At 41.6% G+C, this 13,785-nt stretch overlaps 1 protein-coding gene across 2 annotated transcripts in view; it reads right to left on the reverse strand.

Annotated features, from left to right (window-relative positions):
* DENND1B (DENN domain containing 1B) overlaps positions 1 to 13,785 on the reverse strand; it is a 245,761-nt gene that overhangs the window by 23,817 nt on the left and 208,159 nt on the right. For both annotated transcript variants that reach the window (XM_047755321.1, XM_047755320.1), the window contains 3 exons: positions 13,581 to 13,649; positions 8,946 to 9,002; positions 7,985 to 8,092 (listed from right to left, as the gene is read on the reverse strand). In XM_047755321.1, coding sequence (XP_047611277.1) covers positions 7,985 to 8,092; positions 8,946 to 9,002; positions 13,581 to 13,649 — 234 coding nt within the window. The remainder of the gene's footprint in view (positions 1 to 7,984; positions 8,093 to 8,945; positions 9,003 to 13,580; positions 13,650 to 13,785) is intronic.

Here is a 13,785-nt window from a genome sequence, read left to right on the forward strand (position 1 = left end):
TGTTGTGCTGTATTCCAAATCAGTATGATTTATAAACCAATAAATACATAAGGACTCAAAAAGAAGAGTTTCATTTGAAGTGCACATATCACCTCACATAATGGGTAAAAAAATGGAAAAATCACATAGACCATTTTTTATGGTACAAACATCTTTATTTCTGAACTCAAAAGGACAATTGGTCTACATGTGAATGCATGTGAAAAATAGGATAAATGGCCACTAGTTTCATACTACTTGGTCTTATTAGGAGAAACTGAGGACTGCACATATTTCTATTTGTAAACATCGTATTTGGTTTGTTAAAGTCTTGACCACATTCCAAGTGTATTTATCAACAGTTGCACACTTCATTTTATGGTACAAATGCAAAAATAACTCCATTCATATTTTCTCATGCAGCTTTTACATAATTAATTGGATAGTTTGAAAATAAAGCTGAGTGGATTGCTCTCCTTGTCTCAGACATGAAATAGTTAAGAGCGATATGTGTGCCAGGGTTTTAATGGGGCTTAACAACAAAAAGCTTCAATCCTCCACTTTCACTAGGTTTGGCTGCAGTGGTTTTGCTTGCTTAGGGCCATCCATCTGTTAATGCTGACTTGTATGTAACACAGCTCTGCTCCCGCTCAGCGTTCACTAGTGTGTGTGTGTGTGTGTGTGTGTGTGTGTGTGTGTGTGAGAGAGAGAGAGACAGAGACAGAGATGGAGACATGCAGACAACACATACATATTACAATTCCTTAGAGTACGTTAAGAATGGCTAATATTACCAAACATGGAGCAGTATCTTAGGTTCATATAAATTTTGCTCGTTAACTTCTCATTCTTAGAAAATTCCAATACATTTTTACATGTAAATAATGTAAAACAATGTTAGATGACACACAGTCTAGAGATTGTTCACTAAGACTATGGTGTTTTGTTCTCGATTGATGAAAGAAGGTAAGTATGCAGTCAAGATTAAACCAGTTCTGCACACCGTGACCAGTGGCGGTGTTCTCCCTGGACCCCAGCGGCCCTGTTTTCAGGGAAATGAGAGGACAAGCCTTTCCCTGGAGTCCTGTTAGGCAGGGGCCGCTGCTGCAACTGTCATCTTTACACAAAAGGGAAAGGGTTGGGTTTTACAAATGTGAAGCCTAATTGGGAGCTCTTCATGGCTGTACCCTTGACATTTATTTAAGCCTCATCAACAAAACGGGAAATAACCATACTAATTAGCCGACCAACACACACAAGTACGGTTTGTTGGGAGCAGATAGAGATTCACAATCTATTTCAAAAATAAGCTAAGTAATGGAACATAAGCATAAAACAGTATTTTCATGTCTGTTCTTTTCTACAGTACATCAGATTATAAAAGTTTATTTTTTTACTTTAAAATACATTCTTGGAATTTAAATGACCAAAGTATATTTTTCTCTTTTGAAAAATGGATGAAAATAAAGTGTTTCATTTACACAAGTCTAGCTGGAAAAACTGGAAATGTCAAGTTCTTTATACAGCGAGACTGACTTCTCAAATGGACAAGCTAACAGGCCAGGAATGGGATGAGTCAAGTCCATGATCTTTATTTAGATATATACTTGTATGACAATAAAATGGCATATTTAAGTCTTATAAAATTATAAGTGGTTTCTTGGTTAAAAAAAAATCTGTATTCTTTCCAAATCATAAACTGGGATTAAAGGTATCTCTGCTTAGAATGAAGACAGACAATTTTAGGGTCCCCAGTGCTTCACCAACTGCAGGATTATTAGTGACCAGAAATAACTGAGGCAAAGTAGAAGAGAGTCAGATGCTGCCGCTGCTATAAAAGACCTGAAGCTCAAGGTAAGTGTGTTTCAGCAGAGAGCTGGCAATTAGTGCCTACTGTGTGGCAGATGCATTATATACATTGTCTATAATGCCTACTGTGTGGCAGACGTACTACATAGTCTATAATGCCTCCTGTGTGGCAGATGCATTATATACATTGTCTATAATGCCTACAGCCTCCTAGGAAATGACATCTATTGTTACTACCACTTCACAGATGTGGAAATTCAGGAATATAAAAATGTAGTTGTGTTTGCTCCATACTCTGTGCTTGTACCTTCTCCAATGTCAAGTCTTTCTGGCTGTAAACTCCATACCTTTGCCTCTAACAGCCCTCTTGTGGGTTTTTTTTTTTTAAATTAATTTTGTCTTTTTGCCTTTTCAAGGGCCGTTCCTGAGGCAAAGGGAGGCTCCCAGTCTAGGGGTCGAATCGGAGCTGTAGCTGCCCACCTATACCACAGCTCATGGCAACGCCAGATCCTTAACCCACTGAGCAAGGCCAGGGATCAAACCCACAACCTCATGGTTCCTAGTCAGATTCGTTAACTACTGAGCCACGATGGGAAACTCCTTGTGGTTTTTTTGTTTGTTTGCTTTTTAGGGCCGTACCCACGGCATATGGAGGTTCCCAGGCTAGGGGTTGAATCAGAGCTGCAGCTGCCAGCCTACACCACAGCTACAGCAACACCAATTCTGAGCTGCATCTGCGACCTACACCACAGCTTGCTGCAATGCTGAATCCTTAACCCACTGAGTGAGGCCAAAGATCAAACCCGCATCCTCATGGACACTATGCTGGGTTCTTAGCCTGCTGAGCCACAAGGGGAACTCATCTAACGGCCCTCTTCTACGAGCACTCTGCTTGACGCAGAGGCAGGAAGTGGTGGCAAATACGGTCCTTACTCTGCTATTTATTATCTGCAGAACTTCGGGGACTTTTTAAAAAAATTTCATTGAAGTAGAGTTCGCTTAAATGTCATGTTTCTGCTATACAGCAACGTGATTTAGTTATACGCACTCATTCTTTTACACTATGGTTTATTATAAGATACTGAATATATTCTCTGTGCTATACAATAGACCCTGTTGTTTATTCATTTTATTTAAAACAGTTTGCATCTGTTAATCCCAAACTCTCAATCACTCTCCCATACCCCCTCCTTCTTGGCAACCACAGGTCTGTTCTCTGTCTGGAGTCCGTTTCTGTTTTATAAATTACGTTCATCTGTGCCGTATTTTAGATTCCACACATAAGTGATATCTTACGGTGTTTGTCTTTCTGACTTACTTCACTTTGTGTGATGATCTCTAGGTCCATCCATGTTGTGCAAATGGCATTCTTTCTTTCTTTTTTATGGCCGAGTAGTATTCCACTGTATATATGTACCATATCTCTCTTACCCATTCATCTGTAGATGGACATTTAGGTTGCTTCCATGTCTTGGCTATTGTATATAAGGGGTGCATGTATCTTTTTGAATTACAGTTTGGTCTGGATATATGTCTAGGAGTATGGTTACTGGATCATGTGGCCGTTCTATTTTTAATTTCTTAAAGAACCTCCATTCTATTTTCCATAGTGGTTGTACCAATTTATATTCCTACCAATGGTGCAGGAAGGTTCTCTTTTTTCCACACTCTCTTCAGCATTTATTGTTTGTGGACTTTTTAATGATGGCCATTCTGACAGGTGAGAGGTGATACCTCATTGTAGTTTTGATCTGCATTTCTCTAATAGTGACATCTCCTCATGTTGGGCACATTTCTTAATCCCTTTGCTCCTCTGTTTCTACATCTGAAAAATGGGGGTAATAGGTCCCACTCTGCTTGGGTTGTTGGGAGTTTTCAGTTAATCACGTAGAACACACAAACATACACAGCTTGTTAATCAAGGAACTGTCTCTTTTCCTCATGTTCTCTCAGGTTTCTCTAGGGCACTTTAATATTATTTCAATTCCATAACAATTGAGGTGTGGTTAAGAGAAGTAAGAACATACAAATTATTTGGATCACCAGATCCCATAGGTCCCTAGAGAATCTTGCTCTCAGGTAACTGAATTTACCAACAGCAAGTCTATTAAGAGAATCTGTTTATGCAAACCATCAGTTATAAGACAGGACCCAGGACATGTTCCTTCTGAGAGGCCAGACTGACATGAGTGAGAGAAGGAAGGAAAGAGCGTATTCCGAGTTTATTTCTGCTTGTAGCCTTTTTCAATTTTTTAAGCAGCTCTCAACTCTCACGTGAAAGCTAAGCCAACGGCGAGAAAGCTGAGGGGTCTCCCAGAGGTTCTGACCTGCCTGAGCATTTTATATTACAGAGACCTCAGGGGAGAGACCAAACAAAGAAAACCGACTCCTGTTTCCTAAAACAGGGTCCGCGTCTCACCAGGTACGTCCTCCCTCCTCCCCCCTGTGAGCTCTGGCCCTGACGTCATCTGTGCACCCAGCCTCGCTTCCTGGGTGGTGTGCACCTCCAAACAGATTTTTAATCTTTGAGCATTGTGAATCCAAGGGAGCTGTGTTTGTTCTCTTCACTGTGGCTGCTAAGCAAGGGGAGGGCCTTAGCATCTTACTGCACTTCCTTCCTCTCTGCTTTGAAGCTTATCTAAGTAAATGAATTTTAATTCTTTGATTCTTTGTAAGATATAAATTTATTTTTGGAAATAGTCAGACTATAAATAAATAGATAAAAATTAGTGTCTCTGACATATTTCTTGACATCTGGATTCTTTCTTTAACCACATCTAACTAGTCCCAGGATTGCATCTATATTTAATTGAAAATCTTAATGTGCTCAGACCCCTGTATGATCACACTTGGAAAGAGAGGAGTAGAACTTACTGATTTTGGAATCATCATAAAACAGTATGCACATGGATGGCTCTAGCATCAGCTGTCTCTTCCACCACGTACTGGATGAGATTTTGATTACATCAATGTAACTGGATTATCTCCAAAAAGTGAACCAAGGAAACTTCTGCAATGTGAGACCACAAAAAAAGGCAGTAGACGATCTATGCCTGATCCTTCTTGATTTCTTTGCCCAAATGCAAATACTGTATTCTAAGCTGACTTTGCTGAGCTCCTTTTTTGGGTAAGTGGTTCGTCTCTCCTGGGAGAACAGAAGACCTCTGCGGTCAGCTGACTTTCAACTTGCCATGCTTCGGATTTGCGGAACAAAGATCTAGCCTCTGACTACACAAAAATGTAGATTTTTCTTTTTTCTCTTCTTTTGCAAAGATGATTTTTTAAAGGCAAAGAGCATTATACAATGAGAAGCAGTAGAAGTCTCTGAGATGTTGTCATAGTCCTTAAAGCCCCTTCTCTGAGATGTGCTGTCCCTGTTCCCACTTAGTAGCCTCCCAGCATCGTGGGCACACGGTCCACTTCCTGCTTCCTTGGCCAGGGACAGAACCTAGGATTAATGCCCAACTCGGGGGCCGATGACGTTCTTCCATGAGAAACTGGATTTGGGAGTCGTGGTCCACTTCTAGGAGCTGTTTGAACTGAGGGCCTGCAAGCCCAGTGACGGGGCGCAGAGAAGTGGAGAAAGCCAGTCTGCAGGATGTGCGGAGAGAACAGAGCAGGTGGGAGCGACAGAGAGAAGACCGAGGGCAGTGGTGTGGGGTGGGGGATGCTCTCCGTTTTTTAGCTCCAGTCCTACCAGAGGCCTCATACACCCCTGCACTTGCAGGTCCCAAGGAACATCTGTATCCTTGCAATAAATGCCCTGCTGTTGCCTTATCTCACTTGAGTGTGTTTGCTAACATTATGAAACTAAATAATTCAAATCAGGGATTAGAGGACAGCTTCAGTTTGAATGCACCAGGATCTGCTTTCACAAAGAAGCTGCTGACCACAAGTAAGCTCTCATTTCAGAGCCCTGTAACTATCGGCTCAAAGAAGTAAAATTAGTATTGTAAGAAAGCATGTATTCTGGTAGCCTTGGGGGAAAAAAGTTAAGGGTGAAAAGCAGCAAGGGAAAAAACTGGCAAAGGGCCCCAAGTGTACTTTTTTGGACTAGTATGTATGTGAGTCTAAAACTAAGCAATCAAATGTCAGTTATAGAAAAACTATTCACAAAAGCAAAAGATTAAATTATAACAAATACTGGGTTACAAATGGTTGGAAATATAAACTAAAAAAAACCCCCAAAACAACGAGCTCTTAAAATACATATACCCAGATGTATACACCTATTTATGTAATGGGCCACCTGCACACACAGAAACATATATACTTGGTCTGCATATTGCCCGAACCTCAGGTATTTATCACTGGAAAAGTAAAGACTGTTATTCAGACACTGTCAATATCTGACAATAAATCTAAATATGCTGTTTTAACAAATTCCTATATACCAAGTAGGAAAATCATACTGTAACTCTTAAAGGAGTAAGCCCAGCTCCTATTAATTCTCAGCAAAGGCATCATGTCATGTCCACCTGAAAACTATAAAATGCTAACGAATGAATGCAGATAACTGAACTCAAGATACTGTAGTAAACAGCCAGGATACGTATGCAGTAAATGTAACCTAATCTTCTGTAAGGTTTTCTATCTCTAATATAACTCTCTCTCAGAAACTGGGTCTCTGGGTATTCAAAGAAAACAAACAGAAATCAGTAATATATTTTATAATTAAGTTATCATAAAAATATTATGCCACTTAAAGAAAGATTTAAAAATTTAAAAATGAGAGACTAAACATAATTTTAACTTAAAATGGACATTTAGGACAGGGATTTCTCAAATTTAAGGGTTTTCTTTTGATCTTAAAGCATCCTACAGGTAAGAAAGATCCCAGTTCTTTTTTACATAAAAATCTACTTATCATGATAAATATAACCTAAGTGCTCCAATATTAAGTCAGTAAACATTTTGGAAAAAATTTTAAGATGTCAAAGCTTGAGAACAGACAAACAGGAAATGCGCATCCTAGCGATGATGAGAGAAAAATTAAGACACTGATGGCAAATCCACCATTAAATTGACAAGTTAATAAGTGTTTTCTGGGTCACGGCAGTAGCCAGAAAAGGTGCCAACACCTGCGGAGTAATTATTTCATTGAACATACAACCAGCATGCACTACCAATATGAAAATGTAAGCCTAACAAATGGATAAATCACAGAGAAGGCACTGTGTATGTTATAAAAGTAGCACCCTGCAGCAGAGATTTTTTAATGTTTTTCCAAAATACCTAGAATAGTAACCTGGTACGTAACAGCTATTGAATGACTGAACAAATGGGTTTTCTTTTCAAAGGCCAAGGTTTTAGCACAGCTCTCCCGCCCTCTCCTCATTCCTAAAGACACATGAAGTACCACAGGGCCAACTGCTCCTGAGTGTTCACCTCCAGGAAAGCTGAGCACAGGAGGCAGGGTGGCATCCTGCTCTGCTGCTAACCAGCTACGAGACCTAAGGCTGGTCACGTGACCATGCTGCCTGCCAACTTCCTCATCTGTAACTTGGTGACTGCAATAAAGGGAGCTTTGCAGCTGCTCCCGGTGCTATGATTTTGCAACTGTAATCCACTCAAGAATTCCTTTTAAAAGCTAGTATTCTTTTTTTTTAAGATTGCTTAAAATATGGTTTAGTGTATACAAATTATGCTGCCTTAAGACCTACAGAAACATACTTATGATGCAAAATCAGCACAATATAGCTATGATTATGGACATTTTCCTACTTTAGGACAATCGTTTAAGTCGCATTAGATATAAGCAGAAGCTTTAAATATTTATAGCAAATAAAATATCTAATTTTAGAAATTTTACAGAAAGACAGACAAGCATTACTTTCTATTCTAATGTCTATCGATTGCTTTATAGTCAAACCCCCATGTATGAGTTCCACCTTATTTTTGTAGTAAAGGAAATCATTGTGAAGCTGTCCGCACTCCAGGACAATCACGTCTCCCTCACTGGGCCATGAGCCCTACAAGGACGTCACCTCAGGACACACGTACAGACTGGTACCTGGAACACTGGGCCCCCAGTCCCCCTGCACCTGCCCAGACACCACCCATGTATCTCCTGGACCCTCATCGCAGAGTTTCTTATCATATGATCAAAAGTTAATGAGTCCAAAATTGTTCTCAAAGAATCCACTGGAATTACGTAACTTCCGAATCTGGGAGAGCGGAGGGGAAGCAAGCTTACCTGCGTGAGCTTACGCCTTGTTAGGTTTCCTCCCTTCTCACTGTGTAACGTGTACACTGGCGTATATTGTACAGAACCAGAACAAGCCCCATAATCGTCCTCATTTTCCTGCACACGAGGAGACAGACAAGCAGTCACTTTAAAATACTCATTGTATGAGTAAGGATTTTTCACTGATAGAGCATCTCACACAGATGCAAATAACAAAGTAACACTTGAGATATACATTAAAAAAAAAACAAAAAAAAAACCTCCTAAGGAAGAAAATGCATTTTTCTACATTATGAATGAATAATTTCCAAAACAATCTCGGAGTCTTCTGAATAGTCTGAATAAAATGTACATGAAGATCATTTACTCTCGACTACTACAAGAAAAGTTTTAAATAGTATCTTTTCTCTCTGGAGGTAGAAATTCAAAACAACTAACAAAAATCTGCAAAAACCTAACATGTGATCAAGTCAGACATGTACATACACATAAATAGTCACATAGATGCAACATCCACAGATTCAAATACGCATCCTCAAATACGATCTTTTGCAAATTAAGAACATGCTTCAATTTAAAGTAGCTCCTATCGGAAAGATTCTATAAAACCAAACGATGGCATTCCTGCCTTATTTTTGCATCAATGATCATCTTTAAAAAAAAAATTCTCAGCTCGAAGCAAGAATTTCAATTGTGATATCAAGCCAATCAACTTTATGAAAACATACATCCTGTTAAAGCATCTTTGAAGATCTCCGTAGCGCTGTGATAAAATATGCAGACAAGAAAGGGACTGTTCAGTGGGTGCATAGAGGATGGCAGAGAGTTGCCAGAGGGCTTGTTATGAAAAATACATCCTTGAACAAAGGGCTAAGCATATTTCAAAAGTCATTAAAAACACAAATCTCGTGTGATTTGTAAAGGAGAAGCTTCAAACTAACGCGAGAATGAAAAGCGGCTCCGGACGTACCTTGTGTCTCAGCTTACTCTTCACCTCCTTTATGCCCTGCTTGGCGTGATTCTTCGCCTACAAAACGAGAACACCAGTGTCTGGATCAGTGTGGTTCTACTCCACTGGAAAAGCACACGCGATCTCATGTCATGAAAACTGCTAACTGCTCGTATTAGACAGCGAAGGAACAAACTGCAAACTAAAACTCCCGTTTTAGGGCTACACCCCCCCAGCAGGACACTACTCAGCGAGGTGCAGAAAGCGAGCTGCTTAGTCTCTGCACGGGAATCGCACAAAGGCCAGGGATGTTCAGCCTAGTCTGCCTCCTAAACTAAAGCGCGAGTGTCACCCAGGTTACTCTGCCCGGTCATGATGCGGATCTGTGACTAAATGCGGGGTGGGGAGGGGAGAGAGCACAGCACAGCAGCAGGGTATCTGGGCAAAGGTTTGGACTTGAAGAAAGTCAGGTCACGTTACAAAGAGCTTTTATGCCAGTGTTGCCGTGAGCTGTGGTGTAGGCTGCAGCCGCTCCTCGGATCCCAAGTTGCTGTGGCTGTGGTGTAGGCCAGCAGCTACAGCTCCGATTCGACCCCTAGCCTGGGAACCTCCACATGCTACAGCAGGTGCGGCCCTAAAAAGAAAAAAAATAAATAAAGGGCTTTTACAGGCAGATGCAAGCCTTCATCAGCAGAGCTATCTTAATGGTGTGCCTATTTCATATACAGGTTTCCTGGAAAAAAAATGAGAAGTCATTTGACAATTTAAAGGCTACACTCATGTTCCTCAGGGAGTCCGGGTCCAGTGCTGGGGTCTGTGAGGTCCCGCTGTGGCTCCTGGGGGCTATGACTTAAATGAAGACCGGTGGGGACTTTCAGAAACGTGCAGTCTTTGCTCCACCAGAAATCCCCACTCACAGGAGAAGAGAAAAGAAATTCATACCTGCTTTGTGATTCCTCAGCTTTGACTGCGTGCTGGGCACAAAGCATGCTTTATCTCACAGAATCACCCCAACTCTATGAGGTCAGTACTATTATTATTACACTTTCCAAATAAGGACGGATTCTCGGAGGCTATCAAGTCCACCTGGACCATCCATCCAGACCTAAGGCCAACTTCTGCCCGTCTCAAGGGAGAAGGAGGAATGACAGTTTTGAACCTAAGGCTCAGGAAAGAAAAGGCACGTGGGTCCCTTTCTACACAGGGAGACGCAGGCCGTGCAGACTAAGCTAAGCTGCTTCTGGGACGTCTTCCAAGGGTCACTGCGGGAAGGGCCGTACTTCCTTCCTGTTAATCTCTGTCACACGCAGCAGGGTATTTGAAATACAGGTTGTGCTCAAGAAATGTTTGGAACTGGACAATCATTTCATAAAGGAGGCCACACCAAGACATGAGACACAGTAAAAGACAATCTAAAAAGCCAAGTAACACTCAATTACCTTTCCGTGGTTCTTTAGAATCAATACAGCACTGTCACGGGCATTAGTTCAGTGGTAAAGCCACTGAACCCATCCGAAGGTCCTAGGTTAGTCTCCACATCCTCGTTAGGTAAAAAGGCATAGCCACAGACACACGAGAAAGGTTCCTGTTCCCATCGCTTCACATCTGTACCTATCGCTACTCACATGTAGACTGTATTCTAGTTTCCCTGAATATCCCCCATTCTTTCCAAGCCGCACGGGGTTCACACCCCTCATCTTTGTGGATGCTCCTCAATGCAGAGCCGGGGGGTGTCAGTCACCGCCCGGGATCCCTGGGTTGATTCCCTTTCAGGCCTGCCGCCTGCTCCTCCGCTGACCTCTCTGAGACCATCCAGAAGGCGGGCTACGGGCGCTCCACCCTTTTCAGTTCACCAAGTGGTAACACCAACAAACAAGCATTCTCGGCAGAGAAGCACCCAGCGAATGGCCTTGGCTAATCACTGAAAATGCAAAGACCTAACAAGAAAGCTGACTCAGAAAAACCTTTTGGTCCAATCAAATATGTATCCACTTTGCTGTTGGTTTTAGATTTCTAAGAAAGTGTGTATGTCAGCTTGAGTTTCCTTTACGGCCCTTTGTAAGCATGGAAAAACATGAGCACAGAAAAAATGTTCTAAGCCTAGAACAAAATCATGAGTCCCCTCAACAAATACGAATCCAGGGCTTCCGTGGGACACCGAAAGCGCGCAGCAGAGTGAGCAGCGCGACTACAGAGGCAGGGCCAGTGCGGCTCCACCACCAGAACCCGCACTGAGCCTAGTTCACCACCGTCATCTGCTGAACGAACAGACTGTTAAAAACGTGGTTCCCAGGTTTTTTAAATGTACTGTCTATAGAAAGTCAAGGTCAGTACATTCTGTTACATTCATACAAGAGAAATGGCAAGTTTTGTTCGCAGCCATTGGCGGTCAAAGGAGGAAATGCAGAGTTCATACTTCAGAAGGCGAGCAGGCTCGAGAGATGAAGGGGGCACAACTCTGAAGGTCACACATCGACTAACTGACGTGTCCCAAACCTCCCGATTCATGGACGACGTGATCACCAGGCACATGATGAAAGTGATGAGTATATTCTAAATAATCTGCCTGGAATTAATTTAGGGAACAACCCTCCAAAGAGCAGACTTTTACATCTGGAAGTATTTTATTGTTCTGCAGAGCAGGGTTCAAGATAAAATACTCTACTGATGATAAGGACAAAAATTTCAATAACAAATGAGGTTTTGGACATGTCTGCTTGATCTCTGTGATCTTATGGAAGAAATGTGTGAAATTAAGGAGAACACATATTTGGCAAAACAATCCAACTTCTCAGAGCTTGAAGGAAAACTTTGTTCAGGAATCAAAACGAAGGGTACATGGAGCACCTGCTGTGGTGCGACAGGGTCTGCAGTGTCTTGGGAGCACTGGGAGTGGGTTCGATCCCTGGCCCTGCACAGTGGGTTAAGGAGCTGGCGTTGCAGCAGCTGTGGCTTAGTTCACGGCTGTGGCTCGTATCTGATCCCTGGCCTGGGAGCTCCATATGCTGCAAGGCGGCCAAAAAAAAAGGGGGGGGGGGTGCTTGAGCATGATACCTTTTTCAGAATCTTATCTCTGGGAAACAAGGCTCTCCATTAGTCTGGCAGCTGTGTGCTGTTTGACTGTGAAAAATTAAAATCTCTTCAGAAACGGTGTCCAGAGCAAACCACCAGCATTTAGAAGGTGATCTACCCGAGAGGCATCCTAGCAAGGCAGCGAACAGAGGGCGGAGGCTGGTGTCCCCAAGTCAAAACCGTCACCTCTTCTCACTTTCACTTTACGATAAGGCTTCAGACAATTCAGAGATTTGGTTCTGAACTTTTCTGAATCCACTCCGTAGATTAGCCTCGCTACTACAGAACAGAATCCTTGAAATAGATTTTTTTAAACAGAAATGGTGACTACATATATATATATCGAAATTGTAAGAAGTCCTAAAGTTATCAAAACATACTATTCTATTATTAATTCAATCACATCAATTCACTTACTGAGAAAGCATTTGAAGAGAAATTTTTATAAAATTAAAACTAATGCCTAGAATACTTTTAGAAATATAGACTACATATGACCTACTGGGTTTTTTAAAGCTTTACTGAACATGAACCCAGCAGCTCCTCCGAGGCTCCTCTTGGAGACAGAGATGCAGAGACACAGGAGAAGCACAGGAGAGGGATTTAAACTTTGTGTGGGGCTGGGAAATTTTTGATGGGAACTAACATCTAAACTCAGTCTGTAGCATGAATTCAGTGGGGGACAGAAGCCAAGGAAAGGATGTCCCAGGCAGCAGGAACGGTGAAGAACAGGGTAAGAGAAGACACTGTCCCACATTCACCAAGGAGCAGGAGCTCAATGTTGGGGGAATTCGGGGAAGTTAGGGGATGCAGGAAGGGCTAGATTCTCAAGGTTCTTATCAGAGTAAAGGGATTTTATCTTTTAATTATTTATTTATTGTGGTTGCTATTGGGGATGTTATTATTTCACTCTAGGCCATGGAGTATTACTGAAGAAGTAATTTTGGAGAGTCAAGGAATCTTCGAGGGAAGACAACTTGCCATATACATTGGTCTTTTTTTTTTTTTTTTTTGGTCTTTTTGTTTTTTTAGGGCCCCACCTGTGGCTTACACCACAGCCACAGCAATGCAGGATTGGAGCTGCATCTGCCACCTACACCACAGCTCACGGCAACGCTGCATCCTTAACCCATTGAGCGAAGCCATGGGTCAAACCCACATCCTCATGGATGCTAGTCGGGTTTGCAAACCGCTGAGCCATGTCGGGAACTCTCACAACTTGCCATATTTAAAATTTTTTTTTCTACTTAAGCTTCAAGTACACAAAGAGACTTTAAAATACGTTGTTAAATGAAAGAAATCTTTAAAAAGGGCACTTCGTCATGGACGGTTGCAGTCTGAGTGCACAATTTTGCTGATAGCTTTGAAATAAAGAACCGTTTTCAGACGAGGTAGAGGAAATATTTTGTCTATATAATGACGTGATTTTAATAATTGAATTTGCTTTTGTCAACATTAACTCTACATGCCTTTAGAAGCCCATTAAAGGAAAATAGAAAATATTCTAGACTTTCGTGTCTATCATCTAGGAAAATGTTGCAAAGTTTTCTCAGCAGAATTTTTAAACAGCAAAAGAGAACTTACAAATTTGTATGCCGTTCGTACAGCCGGAGTTGCTTTGGTCATTGCAGTGTTGAACAGCGCACCTCCTTTCTGCAGAAGAGAAACAGAAACGTATTTCTAAAAGTTTTTGCCTGACTCTCCTGAAAACGAAGCATTATTTTGCTGTACAGGAGAAACTGATAGAACATGGTAAATCAACTACAATGGAAAAAAATAAAATCATAAA

The sequence above is a fragment of the Phacochoerus africanus genome, chromosome 12 (genome assembly GCF_016906955.1).
Source record: "Phacochoerus africanus isolate WHEZ1 chromosome 12, ROS_Pafr_v1, whole genome shotgun sequence".
Taxonomy (NCBI): domain Eukaryota; kingdom Metazoa; phylum Chordata; class Mammalia; order Artiodactyla; family Suidae; genus Phacochoerus; species Phacochoerus africanus.